Below are 26434 nucleotides of genomic sequence, written 5' to 3'. Positions count from 1 at the left end.
ACAATCATTTAATATAGACTTGGACTAATGTTAGTGTTCTAATAAACATTGTTGAAACTTTTCCTAGTATTGTATGTTTTTTTTTCGTTATAGATTTGGACTGGCTGTGCATCAGAACACCTTTGTAACCTATGGCCTTAAAACCTACTCTTCTACCTTTAAAAATACTTAGCCAAAACCATTCAGGCTTTCTTAAACCAACATCAAAGTGTGTTCACAAATTTTAGCCTCTAGTTTCCATATGGTATTTTATCCATTTTAAAAATTCAAACCTCACTGTAAAATGAAGACAACATTATCAACCAGACAAGTAGCGACATCTTTTCTTCCAAATTGTGATATATATCCATCAAAAAGAAAAAATGGAAGTTTGCAGGACTTTGGTTCATTGGACGGAGGCAGTTCTGAATGCTAGCTTGCAGTCGATTGTTAGAAATGGACCGGGTTTAAGCAGGCTAGAGGAGTCCAGCATGTCCCTAGTCTTGTCATTTAACGGAAGATTGAGTTAGGACATAAATTAAGTGGGCAAGGATAAATCTTTCTAAATAAGATCAATAACATATAGGAGGGTGAATATACATTTCATGCTTGCATCAAAAATAAATTAGATTTAAGAGCTTTAAGTGGAGGGGGAAATTATAAGCATTATTTCTTTTATATAATACATTTAAAAAAAACTGTTCTTTTCCTTACAAAGCTATTGTACAGTTTCAAAAGACTTAAGATTTGTGCACTATATCCCATGGAAAACTTTTTTCTTCAAAAAGAAGTCTAGGAATTTGAACAAATTATTTACTGTACACAAACTACAGCCAGAACATTAAACTCAAATTACAACTTAATTAAAACAGACATGGTTTTAAAACATTACAAACATAACATTAAAATTAGAAAAAAAAAAATCAAAAAAATAAAGTGCAGTCGAATGCTATTTCTTCCAAAACAGATTGATGAACCCTGCATCATGCAACTGAAATTATGTTTCTCAAGTAACAAAAATGAATAACAAAACTAATACACCGCACATTTAATAGAAATAACATTCAAGCATTTCCATCATCATGTTTCGATAATACTGAAAACCCAGCAGAACGTCCTCCGTGATTCTGGAAGAAAATTATTTTCTGTATGATGCTCCTCATCACATGTTCAGCAAGGTGATGGGATGCAGCTGAAACAGTACGCCTTTGGACTTCCCATCATCCTTCGCCTGTAGCTCCATCTGCTGGGAGCGATCCACCTGATGACACACATGGTGAAGAACCCAATGAACTCAATTCTACTGAGAGGCTTTATGAACTGAAGGCTTTAGGAATGGAGGATCCTTACCAGGTTCCATTTCTTGAATTTCTCGTAGTACACAGGTGTGCACTCTGGTCTGGGAGGGTTTTTAATGAACAGTCTAAAGATAAAGAGTCACACGTGCTTCAATGTTAGTTTTTACATGTCATATACACTCTCAAAATGTTTTGGAGGATGGATGGAGATTGAGTACCCGACTAGTCGATCCCGGGCCTCCTCCTGAAGAATGCTGATCTTCTCAGGGCTCAGGTTCAGTAAGCCGTGTGGTCCGTCACACACCAGCCTGTTCATTGTGCCTCTCAATGCATTTATCTACACATACACCTCATTCGTCACTACATGCACAGTCTTGCTTAACCAAACATTTTACCTCGCAACTTATTCTGGACAAGAACCCACTCACTTATACAAGAAAGAGCCTATGGCTGGGCGATATGGCCAAAAAATCGTATCCTGTTATTTTTGGCTGAATGGCAATATGTGATGCGATCTGGGAAAACCCACCACATGGTAAAATTTGACATATTACAGGTTGAGATACCATATTAAAGCTTTTTCAAGCCCTTTCCAACTCTGTTTTTATTTCTTTTATCGTTTGTCTGTAACAAAAGTTATGGTCATCTGAAATCGGCTGATCGCTATGATTTTCAGAAACGGAATTTTTAGAAAAACAGATTTAATTAACTGTCGCGTCCTTCTAGCGGGATGACTGGCGCTCTTTTTTTTATTGCCTTTTTTCATATTACATATTTTAGTAATGAACATAGATTAGGTATCATTCGAAAACTTATAAACTCAAAATTCATTCTGTGAAAACTGTTTTGAAATTGGACGATTGAGAGGCGAGCAAGATCTTTTAAGCAAGCAGCTACTTCAGACTCCGTGTTCTCTTGTGCTCTGCTCCACATCACACAATAACGTTGGATAAAAATAAATACATAAAAACTTGCGTGCCCTTGTAGTTTACACCGGACTGGCGGGACCTTTCTGGTATGTGGTTTATTTTGATAGGTGAACTGTCTTTGTAGTGTTAAGAGAAGGAGAGCTGTGCGCGATTAAGTTTTTTTTGCACATCCGCTCCGCCGTGCGTGTTTTTAAAGAGTCCTTTCAGCTTGCCACTATAAATCGCCATTTTTCTGCACTAAACTAGCGAATTTTCATAAGATATATTCAGAGATGATAGACAAGATGTTATAGAATAATAATTTAATGAAAACCCAATTTTGACAAAAAAAAAAAAAACCTGACATTCAATTTATTTTTAGACCTTACTGAAAACGTGCCAGCCACGGGTTTTCCCAGATCGCATCACATATACTTTCTACCCTTTCTACTTGGGGGGTGGGGAAAGAAAGAAAAATATTTTTATTATATATATATATATATATATATATATATATATATTTTTTTTTTTTTTTTTTTTTTTTTATAAAAATGTATATTTTAGCAAAACGTAGCTATATTTTAGTCAGGATTATTTTCGCTCCGTGCTTGTTCACTGAAGTTTAATAATCTATACGCATTAACTAGATCTTAGGAGTTATTTTGAAGCCCTTAATATAAAGCATGTTTCATGTTTAGGACAGAGCTCACCGTTTCCTCCACTATTTTTCACTACTGTATAACGATATAAACGGTATTGCCTCATCCTGTATGATTTATAAAAAAAAAAAAAAAAAATCTATATATTGTACAAACTCGATAAACCACCCAGCCTTACCTGACAGACAAAGCTGACTGTTGAATGCATAACCTCAACTCTCCATAACACACACCAAAACATACCTCAGTGATGTCTTCAATATCAAACTTGACATCAAAAGCAAGCTCAATGTCATGTTCAGGAAGCATGGCTTCTTGGGAAATGGGATTCCAGCCCAGCCCGCACAGAGCACCAGTAAAACAGGTTCTTTCCTCATTAGTGCTGCAAAGAAAGTGCATGCCATTAGACAGTCATATTGAAATGTTCATATAACATGTAAAAAGCATACTCAGGATAAGCATGTATATAGGCCCAATGAAGTGCCTTAAAACACACAGCATTATTTAATGTGTTGACATGGGCAGGGCAGAATATATCAAACAGCCCCTCCCCCTTTTTAAAATAGCGTTTAGTTTATATTACAGCTCGGCCAGAGCCGTTGAGCACGGTAAAGCCACAGTTTCCTCTTATCTCTAACCGTTTGTCCTCCATATCGCTTTAAAATATAGCATTCTGTGCAGAGTTCAAAGGGGTCCGATGTTTTCTGGTCTGCGCCGACTCGTGAATCGTTCCCCATTTAGTGCACTTTTTATCATTACTTTGAATGTGCCATTCACCATGTAGAAAATAGTAAATGTGTGAAGTTTTGAACACTTATATCTTCTAAATGTGAATGTTGTCATTGTTTGAGCACACTAGCTTATAGATAACAGTAAGGCTAACATATTCATACATCTTGTTGTGAAAATGTATTGATTGGTGGGCTGAATAAACATCATCCCCTCAAACGGCAATTGATTAGTTTTTTCTTTAGAGACTGATATGAGAATATTTATGCAAGTGAGAAAGCATTTTAATGGTGACTGTTACCGCAGTTCCATGACAGGGGTGAAGAGCATAGTAACAACGGAGGGAAAGCCGTGGATATGAGGCATCAGAGATGTTTCCTTCAGCAAGATATGAGAACCTGTACATGAATTATATATACAAAAACAAACATTTCTTATTATCAATGCTGAAAAATAGTTTTGTGGAAGTCTTTGATGAATAAACAGTTCAAAAGAACAGCACTAATTTGAAATAGAAATCTATATAATGCATTATAAATGTCTTTACAGTCACTTTTAATCAATTGAATCTGCCCTTGCTGAATAAAGTATTGGGGTGGGCGATATGACCAAAATCTTATATCACGAATCACGATTGGAGTTATTTTTTGACGATAACGATATAGATATAGATCACGATAGTTAGATTTAAATAAGGTTATGATAACAACATTTTTGAACCATTGAAATGTCATAAATCTAGTCATTTTCAATACCAAAAAAAAACGAATACTAGCCCAAGTAAAAAAAAAATTTAACTCATGCTTACTGAAGACAAGTAAACCTTGATAAAGAACAAAGAAACGGATTACAACCATATAGGAAAACAAACTACAATAGAACAAAAGACACAAATGAAATGGACCTACCTGAAAAACTTTAAGCACTAGAAATAATATATACTTCATAAATTGTATAAAGTAATTAAATGTAAAAAAAAAAAAAAAAAAAAAAAAAACACTCTGCATAGTATTCACTGGGTAAATTAAATGTACATTTATTCTTATTAAAGTTACAAAGTGAGCAGTGACAGATTTTCTTTTTTGTTGTTTGCTTCAAATTAACAACAGCAGGTAAATTTGGATGCTGTCACTTTAAGATAGACTGCACAGATTCAATATACTCGTGCGTTTTCTTTCTCAACTGTTTACATTCATTTAAGACATAAATGTCTGTTTACACTTGCAAAGACATGGTCACTTTGACACATACGTATGAGTATTTAACAGTTCAAGCCCAATTAGTCGGCAAAAAGCACTGTTCAATTCAGTTCTCACAGGCTTTGTTTCTCAGCGCTGTCTGATGAAGCCGCTGCTCAGTTTCTCTGACAGCAAGCACATAAACACATTTTAAACCGCTTCCACGGTTTACAACTATAAAGACTATTCCCCTAGTTAATCGTCTCTACTGGTATATTGCCCACTCCTAGTATTCAGCAAAAAAGAAAACATTACTTACTGACCCCAAACCGAACAGTAGTGTACATTGTTACATTTACCATGACAAACCCAACTAATCATCGTGTGTGATTATGTGCGCACCTGAAGCACTGAGAGACACGGCTGCAGCCACCAACATCCTCTCATGACAGTCCTGTGGTTTTTCATTCACCATTACAGAGTTAATACTGTCCCTCTCAATGCCAACAGCCCTGCAAACAAAACAAAATCCACAATACTCTCCGCATCCTATCCAGGGATGAAACTTATCAGGGGCCTCATTTATAAAGCTTGCGTACGCACAAAACGGGGCTGAAAACATGCGTACGCCAGTTCCTGCGAAAAAGGTGGGATTTATAAAGAAAAACTTGACGTGAAAATATGCGCACCTCCACGCAAACTCTGACCCATGCGTACGCACATTTTGAAGACAAAGCAGTTTGGCGACACTGATGGTGAGTTGAGGAACTGACTGCGGATAAAGGGAATTAACCCTTTGCAAAATGGCAAAATTAAGTTTGACATATTTCAATATTTACAAGTTGCTCATAGGTCCAGGTTACAACAAAAAATACAAACTAGAAAAAAAAGTTTGTTGAGACAAACTTTAAGTTGGCTTGAGAAAGCCGGACCAGAGAGTTTGAAGAAGTTTAAAGTAGTTTGATGTTTAAAGTAGGTTAAAGTTTGATAGATAGATAGATTAGTAAGAAAGAAAGAAGGAAAGATAAGTTAGTTAGTTAGTTTGAAAGATAGATAAGAAAGAAAGATAAGTTAGTTAGTTAGTTAGTTTGAAAGATAGATAGATTAGTAAGAAAGAAAGATAAAGTTAGTTAGTTAGTTAGTTTGAAAGATAGATAGATTAGTAAGAAAGAAAGATAAAGTTAGTTAGTTAGTTAGTTTGAAAGATAGATAGATTAGTAAGAAAGAAAGATAAAGTTAGTTAGTTAGTTAGTTAGAAAGATAGATAGATAGATAGATAGATAGATAGATAGATAGATAGATAGATTTAAAATGGTAGTTTAATTGAGTCTAGGGCTTCAGGGAGTTTAGATTTGAGTTTTTGGCTTGTACACTAATGGCCCACCGTAGTCTTGGCTCAATTTGAGCACTGCAATGTAAGTCTATGGGATTTGTATGATTTTTAATATTAATTTTTAAGAAAACTGAAAGTCAAATCAGTTTGAAAAGATATAGCACACCAAGTCAGAAAAGTCTGAAGGTCTGACCCGAGTTTGGAGTTTGTAGAAGAAAAAGAAAAAGAATAATAATAATAATAATAATAAGTTTACATAGGATTTCAGTAAGTTGGCTTTCTCAAGCCAACTTAATAACATTAAATCACCATTATGGGTCCTAAAGATATACATGCATGTTTAGTTTAAAGACATAAAAGGAACTATATGCTGAAAGTACGTAAATTTAATTTCTTTCACTTCCATTCTTAAATGGATTAGGCCTATCACTCATTATGTGATTAATGTGATAAGGTGTAAATGATTAAACCTTTGATAAGGTGTAAATTATTAAATCTGATGGCTGAAAACACAAATTTCCTTGCTCCTTTAATATATGCATGGCTAATGAGGTAATTTGCATTGTCTATATATGGTTGAATGTGGGCGTAGAAAGGGCGGTAAATTATTTTTTCTTGCGTGCGCAAATTATCAGGTAGGCTGTGATTTATAAAGTGAAAATTGCGTGCAGGTGTGCGTACACACGGTTTTATAAATCTGATTTTTTTTTTGCTTACGCCATTTTTGGCTTTTGTGCGTACGTACACTTTTAGTAAGGTTCCTACGCACAGTTTTATAAATGAGGCCCCTGGTCTGTGAAATGGACCGGCAGGTCTTACCTGAAGTGGCTGACCCGGCTCATGCTGTGAACGCTGATCTTATGTGGGCTGCTGGGACCATGAACTAAAGCCTGCAAAAGAGGGAGAACAGATCTTGAGAAAACACACACCTCTCTGTTAACACAGCACACTATGAAAAGCTGAAATGTGTTTGAAAACACTGATTTTGGTTAAATTAAATATGCACTGGAGAAACTGCAAAGAAAAGCTGGATCATATCAGTAATCTTGCTGAAATACACGACTAGTTTGTAAAAGCCATAATCGGTGTGCACGTTCAATTGCAGGTGATCACAGGGCTGCTATGCCAGAACCTTGCACTTGGGGGCGCTGCTGCTGGATACACAAAAGTGCTTAATGAGCTCGTTGATGAGCTGCTTGTCTTCCTCCATCCTGCTGTTCAAGGAACCGCTAGCTGAACTGGGGGTGAATCTGCCACTGGCCATATCCTCATACAGAGATATCAGAACCTCATGGGACTGCTGCAGAGACAAAAAACAAACAAACACATGGACATTTCATTGCTCAGGATGTTTTATAAGACTTGAAAATAATAAAACACTCTTATTTTCAAAATATTTTAGTGCATATTGCAGGAGTCGTTCTGTGTTCCCAGGCAACAGCAGACCATAAAATGTTAAAAACTGAATTAATATAATGATGGCAACCAAACTTATCAAAACTGTGGGGTTGGCATGGTTACCTGACTCTCAAAGCTTTCAGGGGTGTGGCAAGCGTGTCCCTCCTGCACCAGCAGGTCAGCCACGCTGACATCACCCATCTCCAAGGAGATGTGCAGGTCAATGCGCATGACGCCGTGCAGAATGGAGTAGAGGGACACGATGGCAGAGCGGCCGCTTGTGAGTGTCTTAAAACGGTTACGTGCCCGACTGCTCCAGCGATCGCCCAGAATCAGCGACTGTGCAGACGGACTCATGCCTGCGATGCAAAACTCCTGTGCCTGCAATGGAACATGCCGATACAGCTTGTTTTACTGAAATCCATAAAAATCCAGGTCTAACACAGAGTAGAGCTGGAAGATACACCAACCATATATTCACAAATTACTTTGCTGGTGACAAAATTAAGTAGGTTCATGAATAATCACAATGATTGTAATGAACTTTTTAGATGGACATTCATTTTCCTACAACAATAACTAATTATAAAGGTTTAATAATAATTCTATTAGAATAGTGAAGTCCACACCACAACTATAATGGCAGTGCAACTATATAATTGGAATTATCTTCAGACCAATTTTTTCCAGCTGATGATTGATAAAATCATTAGCCACTTTTACACATACAGTCTTTAAATGAAAATGAAAGTTATTTACCAGTAAAGACCATGTGTGAACAGGACCTTTTCTAAAACACTGAGAATTTAGTTGTCAATTTTCTGGCATTACATGTTATTGTCCGTTGATGTGCACGCTAATTCAGTTATTGTTATCCTTCTTGGTGTGAGCAAGACTTAAAGGGATAGTTGTTACCAAAAAATGACCTTTTTATGATTTACTTGCCCTCAAGCCATCCTAGGTGTATATGACATTCTTCTTTCAGACGAATACAATCGGAGTTATATTTAAAAAAAATATCCTGGCTCTTCCAAGCTTTATAAAGGGAATGAATGGCCATATATTTTTGTAAGTCCATCAAAGGGCATCCATCCATGATAAAAGTGCTTGCCGTACCAGCAAGCGCAATGAGATTACAAACTTAGTGCCGGTCACGTTGGAAGTTACCTAGCTGGGGACTATTTTCAGGCGCTGCGCAATATCATTACGCCTGCTGCACCCATTGTACGGCAGCACAGTTCCTTGATTATTACGCAGGAATGAGAGTATAGTTCCTAGTCATATTGGCCTAGAAAATCGCAACTTAATTTTCTGTCGGTCTTAGTACACAATGTAACTACAGAAGAGTCCAGTTTTAAATAGGAAAAATATCAAAACTAAGAGATGCTAACTGTCTAATCAGATTCAATAACCTATGCTAAGCTATGCTAAAAGTGCTACCACCAGACCCGGGGATCAGCTGAATGGATTCGAAAACGGTAAAACTCAACTATTTAACTCTAGGGGAGTTGGAAAATTAGCCTATTTCCCCCAAAAAGTGGAGCGTTCCTTTAATAAAGAGAACTCAAACAAAACAAAAAATCCAGAACAGAAGTACATACTTGAAAGGGTGGAGTTGTGAGGTCAGATGGGAGCTCTCTCAGACTGCTGCACGGGACCGTAGAGGTGTTGCCGAAATCCACAAAAAACACCTATGAACACATACATATATATTTAGTCAAGTCACCTTTGATTACGGTATATAGCACTTAATATAATATAGATTGTTTCAAAGTAGCTTCACAGTAATAATCAGGAAAATAACAATCAATGATGAATACAATCAAATATGAGGTAAATTCAAATTCTGCTGTAAAGTGGCTCTAAAAAGACAATAGCGTGATTTTTCAGCTCAATTCAATTCAGTGATGGTTCAGTTCGATTCATTTCAGTTCAGTTCAATAACTGTGTGTAAAGTTTGTTTGTCTCTTACGGATTGGGACTAGCAGGGTAAAAGTTTTTCCAGTAACAACGGCTGTACCTAACAAAAACAAGTTCGGGAATCAAAGTATTTTAAAAGTTAACAAATTAAATATTGTGAAAATGTTTGAACTGCCAATGCTTTACTATACAAAGCTCAAACTTTTCACAAGTTTGAGTCTTGGTGGGTCTGGTGGTAGCACTTTTGGTTATGAAGACCCAGCATTAACTAGCTTCTAACATTATACTTATGGCACATCATACACATTATTATGAAAAAAAACTCACATTTATAAGGTGATGGTGTAAATGTATGTAGCATAATATGCCCTGAGAAATAAGTTTTAAAACAAGAGATGAATTGGGTTTGTGGCTTTATTTTATTGTGATTACATTGAGTTTAATACATTCTTCAGTTTAACTCATTTAGAATTGTTTAACTTATTATTGAAAAAATGTGCACCTGTACTTGAAATAAATTTGTTGTAAAAAACTATTAAATTCAGCTACGCATGTAGAGCAATAATTATGGATATTACGGTTTTGTTCTGCACAGGACCATTTTTGAGTGTGTACTGTACCTCTATGTTGCTGCCCAGGATGTGCAATACTTTGGCTCTATAGTATTTGGCCAGTTGCTGTCCATCTTTGAAGGGGGCCCCACACAGCAGGTTTGGATAGAGCGAGACAGACACGGGTCTCAGATCCCTCATGTTCAGCGCTGCTGTTAACTGACACTGTTTCTCTACGCTGCTCTGATCTGTCTGAAAGCCCCAAAAATGCCCCACATCGATCACCTACAAACAATCATACACGTTAACGACCTGCACGCTGCTCAAACAGATAATTAGGCCACATTTTTCCAAAAGCTTTCTAAAACAAAAAAGCTGAGGTGTCAGTCCTCACCTCTGTGATGTTAATGACAAAATCCCTGCTGGATGGAAGTTTCTCTGGATTAACAGTGCTGCTCAGAACTCCAACATGACACACAGCATGACTCTGAACATCCACGTTAACCCTGAAAGAGATTTCTTTGTGAAAACTGAACGCGTCTCTGTCAAGGTCTGTATGGGGGGGGGGGGCTTGCAGCTACCTTGCGTAACGTAGGTGTGCGATGGGCTTTCCTCTAGCACGGACCTCCACCTCATCTGTGTGGTGCACCAGCATGTTGAGACCGGGAGTCTGGCGAGCTCGCAGCAATGCCAACAAGACCTCGGGCAACACGCCTGACTCCCTCACACACGAGCGATAAAACTCCACATACGCTCTGCAAAATTATTGTCAAATTTTTTAACTTTATTTCTTGCAATTCCAAGTTTATATCTTACAATTTTAACATTGTAATTATGACTTTCTTTAACAAAACTGCGTTCTAACTGAATTTCACACAATTTCGAGTTTGCATCATGCAACTGACTTTTGGAATTCCAAGTTTACTTCTCACAAAAGAAATACTGAGAATGTCTGAATTGCGAGAACTCAAAATTGAAGACAAACTCTTTGAAACGTGATAAATAAATTGTATCAATTACCTTTTTTTATTTTGTGCTCAAAACAAGATTCCATACTAAACACACTGTTTGTCTTTCTGCATTTAAGTTACCTGGATCCATCGAAAGCGATTGATTTGACCTGTCCACATTGACGAAACAGCGACTGGAGCTGCTTATAGCACAGGAATGCAAACGGAGGCAAATTCCTAATCTGATGAGAGAAAAAAGGCATTAGGCCATACTACACAAGTACTTAATATTTATTTAAGGTCCTATAGCATTGATCCAGATCTAAAGGGGGCACCTATAAGCTAATACTATAAAGTAAAGTTGTCTGTTTCATTAAACCAGATACATTATTCAGTCAGCTAGCATGTCTATAAACATGTTTATAATATAACTTGCAAAAATGAGGGATGAGAGACAAAGAGGAATGGTTTAGGGACCTGACCCAGGTCATACTTAAGAGCCAACCGCTCGTGTGTTTTGAGCATGTGCATCCCAGTTCTGACTAAATCTGACTTTTGTAAGGGGAGACACTGGTACCAGAATGGTGGTCTTTGGATCATTTCCAGAAAGTTCCTTAGATGCCAGCTGCTCATCAATCTCTCCCTGAGAGAAATAATTCGGAAAGAACGCACCCGCAATGACCACCTAATCCAGAAAGACAAAGAAAGGATAGACGGATCACATTCAATAGTAGCACACACAAACATCCACAACTGTTCAAATGTTAGGGGTTGGTAAGATTCTTAAATGTTTTTGAATCTCATGTTCACCAAGGCTGCATTTATTCAAACAGAAATACAGTAAAAACAGTCACTCTTACGAATATATTATTACAATTTCAAATGACTGCTTTAATATATTTTAAAGAATGTTCTTTATTCCTGAGATGTTAAAGCTAAATTTCCAGCAGTCATTACTCCAGTCTTCAATGTCAAACGATGCTTCAGAAATCATTCTAATATGATGATTTGGTGCCAATTCATTTTTTTATTATCCTCAATGTTGAAAACATTTGTGCTGCTTAATCTTGCAAAACCCATAATAAATTGTTAAATTTTCAAATTTACTGACTTAAAATTAAACTTACTGACCCCAAGCTTTTGAACAGGTCAGTGTATTGCTGCATGTGTCTATACCTGCAGGATGAATCTCTGTTTGTGCAGGCTGGTGTAGTCTGTGGGGTTTGAGGAGCTGCTGATGTGCATGTTAAATCTGGCAACTCTCTTCTTCATATCCTCAAAGAGCTCTGCCACCTGTAACACATGCAACGGGGCTAGAGCAAATTCTGTATAAAATTAGTGCATTTGTGTGCAGAGTTTACCTCTCTGATTCGTTTGATCTGAATGCAGTTCTCTTTGCCCCATTCCAGTTCGTCCTGGGAAAAAAGAAAAGAAAATGTTGCAGTGTACACTAGGGCAAAAAAAATTGGAATATTCGAAAGACATGTCGAGTATTGATTACATCTAGCTGTTTTTGTAGGCAAGACATTTTTATTAGGGATGCACCAAAATGAAAATTCTGGGCCGAAACAGAAAATTCTGGATGCACTTGGCCGAAAACCGAAAATGAAAATAACTATTTATTTCTTAAATAATTTTGTATAGTATAATTATTAGACAAATTAAATGCAATAATTTTACTGAATCTAAAAAAAATAAAAAGCCAATAGTCGGACAGAAAATAGCCCTATATTAAAATAATATTAAACCTCAATATAGTATTCTTCATTCAGTTCTATGCAACAGATTCCGATTTATTTTTTGAATAATTATCCAAATAAAGTACAGTCCTACAAAGCTATTATTATCAGAGCAGGTATTTTACCATGGTTGCCCAGCATGGCAATACCAGCTCAGTAGGGCTATTGCAAACAGAAGTCTACTCCAGAGAAATTTCATGTCAGCACGTTATTTGAGCAGACTATACTTTTCCAGTGCGTGATCGGTACATGAGTGGAGCGCTTGGGCCGCAGCACACGGCGCGGACACACACACGTAACAGAAAAGAGCCGCTCGTGAAGTTACTAAACATGCTGCACGAGAACGAAACCTGATTGCCGGACACGGAGCGGCATATTTTCGGATAAAAATTGAAAATGCCATTTTCAACGGCCAAAATTTTGGTGCATTCCTACTTTTCATCGTTTGTATACATGTCCTAAGGCTTCCTTTCCCATCTTCAGATATATGATCAATATTTAGTAGGACTGTCAAAGTTAACGCAAAAGTTAACTTGGCACAATTTATTTATTTTTTTTACACGTTTTCTGTTTGCCCCGTGGCCCAACCCCTAGTTGGAGAAATGGTAATACACAGTGTTGCCAACTTAGCAACATTGCAGACCCCTTTAGCGATATTCTCTCTCTCTCTCGAAAGGGAGAGCTGGTTGTCTTAATGGGTCGCGTTTCAGTCACTATTTCATATTCATTCCGTTGTTTGACAACAGAAACAGTAAAATATATCAATGAAAACAGTTTTATTGAGAATTTAGCTTCATCAAAATGGGCACAGAGACAAACTAATGTAATAATAAATGTACATTTAGCATTTTCAGAAGAGCTGGCCTGACATGGGAAAATCTAAACATGTTTGTTTTAGTAAATTGCTCAGTGCAAAGAAAGAGAAGTAATGGGAACCTGGTATTTCTTTATTCTTTCTTCATGTGTCTAATAGACATGAACAAGTTCTTTGAAAAACATCTATGACCTTTGAAACATGTCTCGTCTTCATGCTCTGTTGACTATGGTTTTAATAATAAACATACATTTGCATAAAGCATCCATATTTATCCATGTCCATAATGACTAGAGTATTACAAACTTGAAAAGTAATAAATTAAGGTACATTTAGAACAAATTAAAAAAAATTGCGATTAATTGCGAGTTAACCCATGACAATCATGCGATTAAAAAATTTAATCGATTGACAGTCCTAATATTTATGCTCTTACCTTTGGGTGTCTAAGTTCTCCTTTGGCTCTAGATGTGTACCAGGCCTACAATAAATAAGATAAATGAGGTCCAATTAGGTTAGATTAAAAACAAAAATATTTTACTATTATAGACACTGTTATAAGATTGACATCTATAGATCTTAGTCAGAGTAGAAGCATATTTCATTTTTGACAAATGAAAACGAGGCTGTGAGAGACATAATACAGTGCATTCAATGAATTGTACTGTTGGCTAACAACATAATCGGCTGACGAAAATGCAAAAACATTTTTTTTTTTAAATCAGTAGACGAAAAGTTGTGACAGTGCAAACAGTGCTTGCAATTGTAAAGATTGTTCGGATCTCTCACCGCCATGTTTTCATCTGCATTAAATTCAATATGGCATCTAAGATCTAAACAAGTCATCTGATCACGCTCAGAGCTGGCATTTCGTACCTTGAAGGCATTGACGAAAGCAATGAAGTCACTTGGAACATTTTGTGCAAAGCTCAACTTACTCCTGTGAGGTCAAACAGAGACGACAGTACAGAAGAATATCAGGATCAAGTGGAAGCCCAATTCAGAAAACCTATGACAAGTATGTAGGGTCAAAGGTCAACCTACCTGTACCCAGCCAGCTGCTGCAGTGATGGCATGGCAAAGAAACTCTTCAGAGAGAGAGATGCAGCTGAGAGAAAGAGTTTATATCTTTTCAGCTTTTTTTTTTCCATGGCAACATGGTATAACCTGATATTATAGATTATTCAGATGATATGCAGATATTTTTCACACACACACACACTAATACACAAAATATTATACCAATGATAAGACACTCCTCTAGACAACCGAAAACATGTCCAAGAACGATCAGCTTTCCCAACTGCAGGTCCACAGGCAGGTGCGCTAACACACGACCCAGAAACGTCAACTCGCCATCAAACTCCTTCTGATTGTTGGTCTCCACAGAAAGAGCTCCGATCTACAAACACGGTCACAAACCAGGGTTATTATTTATAAGTAACTAAAACAAATATTAAAACAATTAAAAATATTTTTGTTAATTAAAATAAAGCTGAAATAAAATTAGATAATTTTATTTAACTGAAATAAAATTATATTGAAGCACTACAATTACTAGCTGAACATGAATAAACTAAAACAAAAATAAATGAAACCTAAATAGCACTAAACAAAAACAAAATTACTAAAGATTAAGCCAAAATTTAAAATATAAAAATAAAACCTAAATTTAAAATATTAAAAGATTTTAACAGTATATAAATTATACTGAAATAACACTGCCACAAACACAATATGCATACAAACTCAAACTGTAAAATGAACAAATATATTCAACTAGAATATCAAATCACTTTCACCAAATTAAAATGGGATTTATGTCTATGCTCAAAGAATGTTCAGTGTTAGCATTAGGGATGTCACGGTACCAAAAATCCAGTAGTCGGTAACGATACCATTAAAATTGTATGGTTCTCGGTACCAATTTCGGTACCACAGCAAAATCTGTTGGAACCATTTTTCTATTTTATTTAGCTATTTGAAAAAAAAAATTCAATGACTATTATTTATGACGGTAATCATAAGTAAATAATACATATAAGCATTGAAGGCTACATGCGGTTTAAACGTAAAGATCGATATTGAGAAATATTGCTTATAAATAAATAAAAAAATCAAGTGAAAAATAAGCAACCTTCTATGCACACATTATTATTACCAGTAGTAGTAGTATTTTTAATACATGGAGATGTAGCTAAACTTACTTTACAGTAGCCTAATATAATTATTTATGTCAATATCTTAAAGTTAAACCAAACTTTTATTTTGACGGGATGCCGTGAAGACGTTTGAGTTTCTGTGCGTGTATGATATGAAGATCGTTTTTCTCAAATGAAACGGTAAAATGCTCATGAAGTGACTCTGGAGATGAATTTCATCATGTCATCATATCGTGAGACAACAGAGACTGAAAACAGCACGAGCTTCACTAGTGTGTGTGTGTGTGTGTGGTAAATGAAGCCGCACGTCTGCGCCATTCATTCACACAGAGACAAGCAGAACATGCAGGGTTAATATTTAAATAGTCTTTTAGCAGTTTAATATACACAGACACTATACCGTGGTATGTATCGGCTACAGTGCTCCTAATAAAAAGTTAGTCTGGAGCCCTGCGCTTAGATAAACACGGAAGCGACTGAAAGCAGCTGCCCATTACTGAGTACAGAAATGCTGGTATCGTCACATTTTCAGTACCGACTTGGTACCGTAGTACCGGTACTTTGACAACACTAGTTAGCATTCATACATTATGTCAAATTTAATGTCAGGTTTAAACCATTCAACCAACCAGTACAAAACCAACTTTATTGACCTGTTTGAGTTGCAGGACGGTTCTTTCGATGTCACTGAGGTTGGGTGGCGTGAGGGCCGTGGAGAGAACCGAGCGGGGATCACCCATATCCAACAACTTCACCTTCAACAAGGTACTGGCCAACGGTGACCGCTGCAAGTCAAAACACACGTACATCTCTGCTATCAGCAACTAAAAATACTTAAGTTAATTAGAAATTATTATTTTTAATTATTTCTGAAGATCCTCCAAATTTTGCTGCCATTGGCAAACATGCTATTGCTCTCTTACCAGCATCTCTGGGATTGTGAAATCTGGAATCTCGTGCTCCCAGAAATGTCTGGACACTAACCGGTAACAGAAGCCTTTAGATACCCGTCCGGCACGACCTGGGAGGATGCACAGGAAGAGACGCGAATAAACTGCATTTAAGAAAACCCACAAACCAAGCGCACCTTTACAGTAAATATGTGCCACTTGTTACGTCCCAGGGCGTACAACTGAACATCAGCCCACATGTGCAGTACCTCGACGCTGGTTGCAACTGGTCTTGGATGCCCAGTTGATACGGAGACTCCTGTAATTGGTTTCCTTATCGCATACCAACTGACGCACAAGGCAGAAGTCAATCACTGCATAACACACAAAATACAGCATAATTTACTTCTCACTGTAGGATGATCGCAAGAACTCAGAGGGCTGGTGTAAAAATAAACACCCACCGTATTTAACGTCAGGCACTGTGACAGAACTCTCTGCGATGTTTGTGGAGAGAATAATCTGTAAATACAAACAGCAGGAATTTGTTTCATGCACTATCCATCACACCCTTCAAACCTATAAACATACAAAGCAGTGACTTCAGAGACAATTTCACCTTTCTGTATCCAGGTACAGGAACCAGGAACACTCCATTTTGCTCCTCTAAAGTGACAGAAGAGTGAAGAGGATATACCTGTAACCTGTGAGCAAACAAACACACATTAACACTTTTATACACAAACATGCTTGTAAACACACACTACACACTACACACAGACGTACCTCTTGCGGACAAGTTTTGAAAGGGCCTCCTTCATGTATTGGATTTCGAAGAGCCCAGGCAGGAACACGAGCACACTACCTCTCTCTGGATGAGTAACACTTCCAGTCTGCTTTGAGCACCTTGATGTATTAAATTTAGCAATCATACATTGTTTAGAAATGACAGTTAAGACATGTATAATGTTACACAAAAATTCTATTTAAAATAAATGCAGTTCTTTTGAACAAAAATAAAAAAATAAAAAAGTTTCCACAAAAAGTAAAATTGTTTTCCAAATTGACGATAATAAGAAATGTTTCTTGAGCACCAAATCACCATATTACAACGATTTCTAAAAGATCATGTGACAAAGACTGAAGAAAATTTAGCTTTGCTATCACAGGAATAAATTACATTTGAATCATGTGATATTAAACTGTAATTTTACCAAAAAAAAAAAATCTGTTTTCACTCTATTATAAAAATAAAAATAAATAAAAAAAATTGTACGACAGTGTTTGAAGGGTTTCCCATTAATTACCTAGACTAGTATTTTTCAATTGGTGGATCAAGACCCAAAAGTGGTTCACAAGACCGTTCTAAAATTATTCTAAATGTTTTGCTGATGCAAGTCTTATCTTGAAAATAAGTGAAAGCTGTTGACACTTCTGTCAGATAGCCTAAATGCCTAAGAAAAATGTGTTGTCCTGATTCAGTATCTGCAGTCAGATGAGATGTTGTCAGGCTACATTTCAGTGTCATTATTCTGACATTATTCAGTAACATTATTTTTGCACCTTGTTACAAAATAGTCTCTTCCTGTCAGCCGTTATACTGCGCTAGTGGCACGCACTCTTCATGGATCACTTCACTATATATAAAGCGCAAAAGAAACTACGAGCATGCAACGTCGTCAATTACTAAGTCACGAAATAGAAGTAAAATACCAACAAAATCACATTACTGGTACGTCATGTGTTAGCTGAGAAGGATTTGCATGTAGGTATAATGTTCATTCTATTCAGGAGCAGTTTCCATGTTTCATTAACAGTTCATGTTAGTATTATTTATTCATCATGATAACCACATAACATCTAGAATAAAGGTCTATCAATGCGCATTTCCCACCAGTCCTGTGTAAATTACAATGGCACGCAAGTTGTTGTTTTTTTCTCCATCCACCGTTACAGTGAGATGCGGAGTACAAGAGAACAACAGAGTCTGAAGTAGCTGCTCGCTTAAAAGATCTTGCTCGCCTCTCAATCTTCCAATTTCAAAACGGTTGTCACAGAATGAATTGAGTTCATAAGCTTTTGAATGATACCTAATATATGATGATTACTAAAATATGCGATATGAAAAAAGGGCTATAAAAAAAAAAGTCACCTTTCCTGAAAATCACAGCGATCAGCCGATTACAGATAACCATAACTTTTGTTACCGACAAACGATGAAAGAAATAAAAACAGATTTGGAAAGGGCTTGAAACCAGCTTTAATGTGGTATCAAACCCTGCAATAAGACAAATAAATAATAATAACAAAATCACCATGTGATGGGTTTTCCCAGATAGCATCACATATGTATATTACTGTCATATGAGCAATAACCAAATTATTATGATTATATTGCAATTGTGACTGAGACACTACATCACAACTAAAACGAGGGTTGAGTTCACTTTAAAATTTAGGACAATTCAGACTTTTTTTCTTTGTTCAATTTTCACACTGAACATGGGTTGGATGGGTCCACCCACCATAGTCTCACAAAATCCTGTGGGAAACACTGGTATGTGTGTCTCACAGTAATCTCTGACCTTTGATCTTTAGCCTCCAACTCATCAAAGCTCTGGATGAGAGAGACAGCAACATTATACATCTCCTCTGTGATACAAGGATCTTCTGGGTGGGTTAGGTTAACCTGTGACAAACACAAACATTTATATAGTGCATTTAAGTAGAAATGGTCAAAATATAGCATTTTTGTTGCTTCCCATACATTGATTCCAAGAGGCAGGATGGTTGAGAGATCATTCAGGTAGAACTCTTCAATGGCGTATGGGGCTCCTTCCACCTCAAACACGTATGCTGGATTCATCTGATTGCGGATCAGAGTTCCAAAATATTCTGCGAACTCTGCACAGTTTATAGTGGCGGACATCAGAATGACCTGCAGAAGGAGAGGTGGGATAAATGAAGAAGGGGCAAAAATGACAGTGTAAAATATGCTTGTGTCAATCGAAGTATGCGTGTTGAACAAACCTTGACATATCTGGAATTGGATCGTAGCAGTTTTCTGATAACCAGCAACAAGAAGTCAAGTTCCTCTGTTCTCTCATGAACCTGAATCAATTTATAATCTCACAAATTAAGTCTGGATGTCATTGTTATTTAATTTAAGTTTTATATTAATATTTAACCTTTTCATAATAGCAAATTAGTTTTTTGCAAACTACTGAACTTTTTGTAATGGGACATCACTAGTCTGATAATTGCATCCTTTCATTATTTGTTCTTTTTAACTTTCTATTCATCAAATAATCTTAAAAAAACAAATCATTTCAACAAGAATATTAAGCAGCACATCCGTTTTTAACATTGATAATAGTAGTAAAAAAAAAAGTTTCTTAGTAGCTAATCAGCATATTAGAATGATTTCTGAAGGATCATGTGACACTGAAGACTGGAGTAATGATGCTGAAAATTCAGCCATGCCATCACAGGAATAAATGAATATTTCACAATTTAACTGTTTTATCTGTATTTCTGATGTAATAGAAGAACCCATGGTGAGCATAAGAGACTTCTTTCATTTAAAAGTGTGAACGGTTGTATCTATAAATTGCAGATTACGTGTACCTCATCTATGAAGATGTGCGAGTACTCTGTGAGTGTTTTGGATCCCACTAATTTCTGCAGCAAGACTCCTGTGGTCACATAAATCAGTTTGGTATGTTCTGTGGCCATCTTCTCTAAACCCACCTTGAAAGAGAGAGGGGAAAAGACATCAGTTTAATGTATTTAATACAGTATTTAGTGAGTCTAGTATTTAGTGAGTATGCTTGGAATTTTAACCAGACAGTTGCTGGACCCCATTGACTTCCATAGTATCTTTTTTTCCTACTATGGAAGTCAATGGGGTCCAGCAACTGTCTGGTCACCAACATTCTTCAAAATATCTTCTTTTGTGTTTAACAGAAGAAAGAAACTCATACAGGTTTGAAACAACTTGAGGGTGAGTAAATTATGACAGCATTTTCATTTTTGGGTGAACTGTCCCTTTAATTCCCATTCCTTGCAGCAGTGTTTACCAACCCTTTTTCTGGAGGCACCCCAACAGTACTAATTTTGGATGTCTCCCTTATCTGACCTATCTAAGGTCTTAGAGTCTCTACTAATGAGCTGATGCGTTTGAAGAAAACACTTTTTTACTAATGATGTTCGATTCTCGAAAGAATCAGTCTTTTATAGGGCACCTATTATGGAATTTTGAAATTTCCCTTTCATGTAGTGTGTAACATAGATCTATCTAAGTGAACAAAAACATCCTGCAAAGTTTGAAATATGAAAGTGCACCGTATATAAAGTTATTGTCTTTCAAAAGTAAGAGTCGACTCGGAGTCATTTTTATGAATCGTTAGAAGACCGAAGCTTTTTCTCTGACTAGATGACGTCAACTTGTCAAGTTATTTGAATACGATACGCCTACTTATTGCGCTCCAGGGAAAACTTGAAAACATCATGGCGACGAGACGGTGTTCTGAAGTGCGACTCAAAAGCCAACTTTTTTTATCTGCCCAAGGAGGAGCATTTGAAGACTAAAGGGCTACAATTCATATATACAACTATACCACAGAAGTATAGTCCGAGCCTTGTGCTTTGTTCGCGCCATTTTGAAGACGATTGCTTTACCAACTTAAATGCAATCAAACTTGGATTCGCGAGCCGGCTGATATTGAAGGAAGGGTCAGTTCCAAGTGTATTTGCATCAGCTTCCTCCTCCGTATCACAACCTGTAAGTGTTATTAATAATTGTTGCTTTTATGTTTTATGTAGCATGCTTAATAATTATTTTATTTGTTGTGTAAGCACCGTTTAGCTTCTAGGTCTTCAATGACAATTATATTGAGATATGTGAAGTGTTTGTCGTTGTTTTCGGAGTTGTCTTAAAGAATAGAATAATACCTCGTAGTAACGTAACTGTTTTTTTTGTAAAAACGTTATGTTCATGCATCGGGCTAATGCAAACAAAGACTGATTGTGCTTTTACAATATGAACTCTGGGCCATGCTCGCTAACATAACTTTAAATTCTTTCTTATTTTTTGTTTTTTACTACAAACTACAAAGCAGTGGACTATAATCATTATTATAACACGATTTAATTGATAAAAGCATCATTGTACTCCGTGTTAAACAATAAGTATTATCTCTGTAAACACTGCTGGGTCATCTGACCAATCGCAGATTAGCATCGCGCAAAGGAGGGGTTTGGAAAAATGAGTCGTTGAACGAATCATTTGGGAGTAGGTGAGCAAATCAGGTAAAAATAAATGCATATTATACGAAAACAAAAGTGTTTTTTGACATTGCATGCACGTAAAACTGTTGTTGGGGACTCCCTAAACAACATTAGGAACATTTTAAATGTCATAATAGGTGCCCTTTAAAGGAAACTCGCTCACATTACACATCAGACTAGCACGGTCAAGTTCATGTGCGCATTCGCGTCCTTTTGTGCAGATGTAAGTTGCAAGATTACTTTATGTTGTCTATATCTGATTAATCACAAAAACAAGACGCGTTTAATTTAGTTTAATAACCAGCTAGCAAAAAAATGCAGTTTACCGACCGTACATTCACTCTTCAGTCTCAGCTCCATTGCAAGATGGAAGATGGTTGTTTCTAGTTATGGCTTTGAAAACGTGCAGTGACTGTAATCACTTTCTATCATGCAAAATAAAATTAAGTGCAAGATGTGCAGCGCCAATATACACAAGATATTTAGCATTATAATGAGAACAGGATTGTGATAGAATGTTGTAAATTCTCTGTGCTTTAGTTGCTCGTGTATCAGTGCGCTGTTAAGGGAATAGCGCATCCAAAATTTCCCTATCAAACTAGTTCACATGCGCATCCTTTTGTTCATTTAAGTTGTAATGTTACGTTTATGTTCTGTATCTAGGATATATGATTATTAATCTCATAGGTTGTCGTTGTCGTAGAACGTGCTTCAGTTTACTAGAGATCATTTACTCTTTAGCTTTACCTCAAGCAGCTATTCCTTTTAGATTTATTCCTTCTTTTTCGAAACCATTGATGCATCATAGTGTTATTTTTTCTAGTCATACGGTCATGGTTTCATGTTTAATGTCATATTTTTTATTTGTCAACATTAATTTTCATAACAGTCTTACATGTAACATTTCCTAACATTTTCATGACGGACACGCCACGCCCCCCGCACAAGCCCCGCCCCCCTGATTACTCGAGTACTCGTTTTTGAGACCTGTTGATGATCGAAATGAGAAAAATACCCATCCCTAGTACACGTACCCTCTGTTTGAATCTGTGAACAGGCTTGATCGGTTACCAGCGTAAAAGAACAATTCGTTCAAGAATCGAACATCACTAGTTTCTACTGCATGCATTTCACACCTGATACCCCACCAAGCTGCCCAAGGTGCATTTGCGTTCGCGTGCCACCCAGCGGGCAATGCTGGTGGCACCGATTTTGCGTGGCTGAGTGACAACCAGATTACAGGGCGTATTTCTCTCCGCATAGTGATCCAGGATGAACTGTGGCAGCTGGGTGGTTTTTCCGCTGCCTGTCGCTCCACGAATGATGATGACAGAATTATTCTCAATCAGAGAGACCAACTACACACACACAAACACAGACAGTGATTGACATATGCACATATAGGAAAAATGCACACATAAATCTTTAAAAAAACATACATCTTCCATTGAATTATGAGTAGGCTAAATTATGTCCATATGTGCCTTGTATCTCTATGCATGTACCTCTTGTCTGTTCTTAGTAATAGGCAGAACTGGATACTCATAACTGGCCAGCGAAGGGGGGGTGGTTCCTGGACCTATAGTTCAGAAGCCACATGTCAAAACAGATTAAACAGTGAACATGAGTTATGCAATAACATCCTAGTAGGTAACAGAAAAGCCAAATATGGTGGTAGGAGATGTTATGCTTATAGCACCATAACCGTACAGTACTGATTCAAGATAATCACATAAGTAAAAACAAAAAATAGTTCAAGGAACATTAAATGTAGAGTATGTGAGAAGCAGCTTGTGTGTATGCTTGTTTGTAATTACTATTCAGAAGTTCTGCCCTCCTGGTCTTCTGGTTTCCTTCATCTGATCCTACCTTTTCTGGAGAGGTCTTATTAGACAACAGCTCTACAGACCTGCATCAAATACACACGTTTATTAAGAGAAAAATGTGTCCTTGGGTCTCCTGCCAATCCATTCATTGCCTTGTTCAGGGGTTTTCTATCTTTTAGATGGTGTATCCCCACACGCAAATAGTGTATATTAGCATGTTAATATTTAGAAGCCAACTAAATATTTACATGTAAAAATACCAAATGTATACTGTGAAATATTATAAATATGAATAAAATAGCATATGGAAAATATTGAGTTTCTATAAAGAATGCTACATATTTTCCTACTCGCTATATCCCTGTGCTGTACTGTAGTAGATGTACTTTTTTTTAATCAATGTATTAATGTTAACCCATGTTTTTTTGTTAATGTTTTTTTTTGGTTAAAGAAATAAAATTAATTTATTTTTTACAGTTTTTTTTAGACTTTTCCACAGACGCCCTAGCACTCCCTTGCGGCCTCCTGTCTCCGGGCCCAGTTTGAAAACCCCTAGGCCTAGCCTATAGTTTACCACCAGCTGTCAAACATATCAATTCACCTGCGCACACAAATATACCGCTGGAGATATTGTCAAAATAAATGCTTATTGGTATGGCAGAGCCTCTAAAACTAAACTTGGTCAAAGCATTCATATTTAATAATGTGAAAATGTAAGTGCTAAATCGCGTGCGTAACGCAAGTTATCCTAAACGCACGTGTCTTAATTAGCGATAACTGACATGGTCCAAGATTCCAGTTTCATCAATGTCATGCATTTTTTGAAATTAGGAAATCCTCTTAAAGCAAGTTTGGATAATAAAAAGGTTTTCACCAGTAACTTACATGCAAAAACACTTATGACCTCATCATTACCTGACTGCAGTAGCTTCGGACTCATCTTGCTTTTTCACTTCATCAGTGATTCTGATGTTTGCAAACTGTGCCCCAACAGTAAACCAGTGGGCAATCTGAGCTGATGTGATGGCCTGATTCATCCTGCACAAAACGTTCAAAAATCATGTAATAAAAACGCCAAAATGTTAGATGCGCCGAGAAGAGCTAACATGTGTCCACCTGCGCGCTCTCTAGCATCTTTTCTTCTAATCTACCAGCAGATGGGGCGTGCCGCGTCCGTGAACCAGGTCAACGGTCACCTTTATGTTGTTTTTTTATGGGTTTTTTTTTTTTTTTTAAGTAACGAAAATGTTTTATGTTGTGTGATTTGTTGATAGAACAAAGTATGTTAGTGGAATATTAACTTCAAAATAAATGTATGCGTATTTATTACATTAATTAGAGAACATTCTGACCTAGTGGCGATTTTTCCCGCTGATTTCTCGATTCCTTCATAGAACTCTACAGGTGAAACTCGAAAATTTTGAATATCGTGCAAAAGTTCATTTATTTCAGCAAATTCAACTTAAAAGGTGAAACTAATATATTATATAGACTCATTACATGCAAAGTGATATATTTCAAGCCTTATTTGTAATAATTTTGATGATTATGGCTTACAGCTTATGAAAACCCCAAATTCTTAAACTCAGAAAATTAGAATATTACATGAAATCAATACAAAAAAAAAAAGGATTTTATTTAAATACAGAAACGTGGGCCCTCTGAAAAGTATAATCATGCATATGGTTTGGGCCCCTTTTGCATGTAAGGCAGTAATTAATGCAAAAGGGGCCCAAACCAAGTACTGAGTACATATGCATGATTATACTTTTCAGAGGGCCAACATTTCTGTATTTAAAATCCTTTTTCTTTTTTTTAATGTAATATTACAATTTTCTGAGATTTTGAATTTGGGGTTTCCATAAGCTGTAAGCCATAATCATCAAAATTATAACAAATAAAGGCTTGAAATATCCACTTTGCATGTAATAAGTCTATATAATATACTAGTTTCACCTTTTAATTTGAATTACTGAAATAAATGAACTTTTGCACAATATTCAAATTTTTCGAGTTTCACCGGTATATGGGGAGGCTGCAGACCAGGCAGTAAAAAGACAAAAATAATGATTAGTGCAATAGAGCATATTGTAATTGTGCCTATAAAGTGTAGAGCATAAAATAAACTAATAATGAAATTATTCTTTATCTAAAAAACGGAAACAATATTTAAAAAATTCTATTGTTTTTTCAGTTTTTAGATAAATAATAATTTCACTTTCTACAGAAGATTAAATAAAATTCAATTAAGATTTTTTCCCCCGAAACATTAGAAATCAAAAACATTATTTTTTGTTTTGTTTCAATTAAAATATTGTTAATGTCTATGTTACATTTCCATCCAATTGGCTGCACATTGTATACTCAGAGTTAGAGTAATGAGCAACAAAAATCTCCAGCATGTAGAGTATAAGCAAAGCAAGGTCTTTAGTTTTTTTTTACCCCTGTAATATAACAGATTTTATAAACAACTATAAAAAATCATTTTGGCTTGCTCCAGCTCTCTGCACTAGTGTCAGGTGAAACTGGTGTCTATGCACACGCTAGATCGGAAATCCAACATGGCATGACAATACAAGATTTTGTACTCACTAGCAAGGACTGATCCACTTGTCCGTGCGACACTTCTGTCGCGCTGCACTCCACTATATTCCTATGGGTGACGTCAAGCGACTTTGACGCGCTCGCACAGCATTCCGGGAAGGCGGCACTTCATTTGAAAAAATGCCGCGCGTCAAAAAGCTGGCCGATGCCCATCTTTATGCAAATGAATTCCGTTGAACCGCGAGGCGTCTATCCAATAGAAGCACG

At 36.6% G+C, this 26434-nt stretch overlaps 1 protein-coding gene across 2 annotated transcripts; it reads right to left on the bottom strand.

Annotated features, from left to right (window-relative positions):
* Positions 1-216: 216 nt before the first annotated feature.
* Positions 217-26359, bottom strand: tdrd9 (tudor domain containing 9). 2 transcript variants are annotated; one of them, XM_079635894.1, is made up of 36 exons: positions 26216-26359; positions 24539-24661; positions 23615-23706; positions 23303-23376; positions 22934-23155; positions 20136-20258; positions 19539-19619; positions 19276-19446; positions 19094-19197; positions 17295-17414; positions 17128-17212; positions 16973-17030; positions 16778-16882; positions 16542-16639; positions 16272-16403; positions 14699-14858; positions 14501-14564; positions 14333-14396; positions 13893-13937; positions 12265-12318; positions 12080-12196; positions 11481-11588; positions 11045-11145; positions 10535-10708; positions 10348-10459; positions 10023-10238; positions 9084-9173; positions 7606-7863; positions 7217-7384; positions 6904-6974; positions 5154-5263; positions 3875-3971; positions 3088-3226; positions 1496-1614; positions 1330-1402; positions 217-1240 (listed from the first exon to the last, which is right to left on the bottom strand). In XM_079635894.1, the coding sequence occupies exons 2-36, from the start codon at positions 24658-24660 to the stop codon at positions 1142-1144; spliced, it is 4026 nt and encodes a 1341-aa protein (XP_079492020.1). In that variant the 5' UTR covers position 24661; positions 26216-26359; the 3' UTR covers positions 217-1141. The 2 variants fall into 2 exon arrangements, with proteins under 2 accessions (XP_079492020.1, XP_079492019.1); XM_079635893.1 differs by lacking the exon at positions 26216-26359 and having other exon boundaries at positions 24539-24793.
* Between the last annotated feature and the right edge of the window lie 75 nt (positions 26360-26434).

Source organism: Phoxinus phoxinus, assembly GCF_949152265.1.
Source record: "Phoxinus phoxinus genome assembly, chromosome: 14".
NCBI lineage: Eukaryota > Metazoa > Chordata > Actinopteri > Cypriniformes > Leuciscidae > Phoxinus > Phoxinus phoxinus.
The sequence above is the reverse complement of the archived record's forward strand: the minus strand, read 5'-3'. Positions and strand labels throughout refer to the sequence as shown.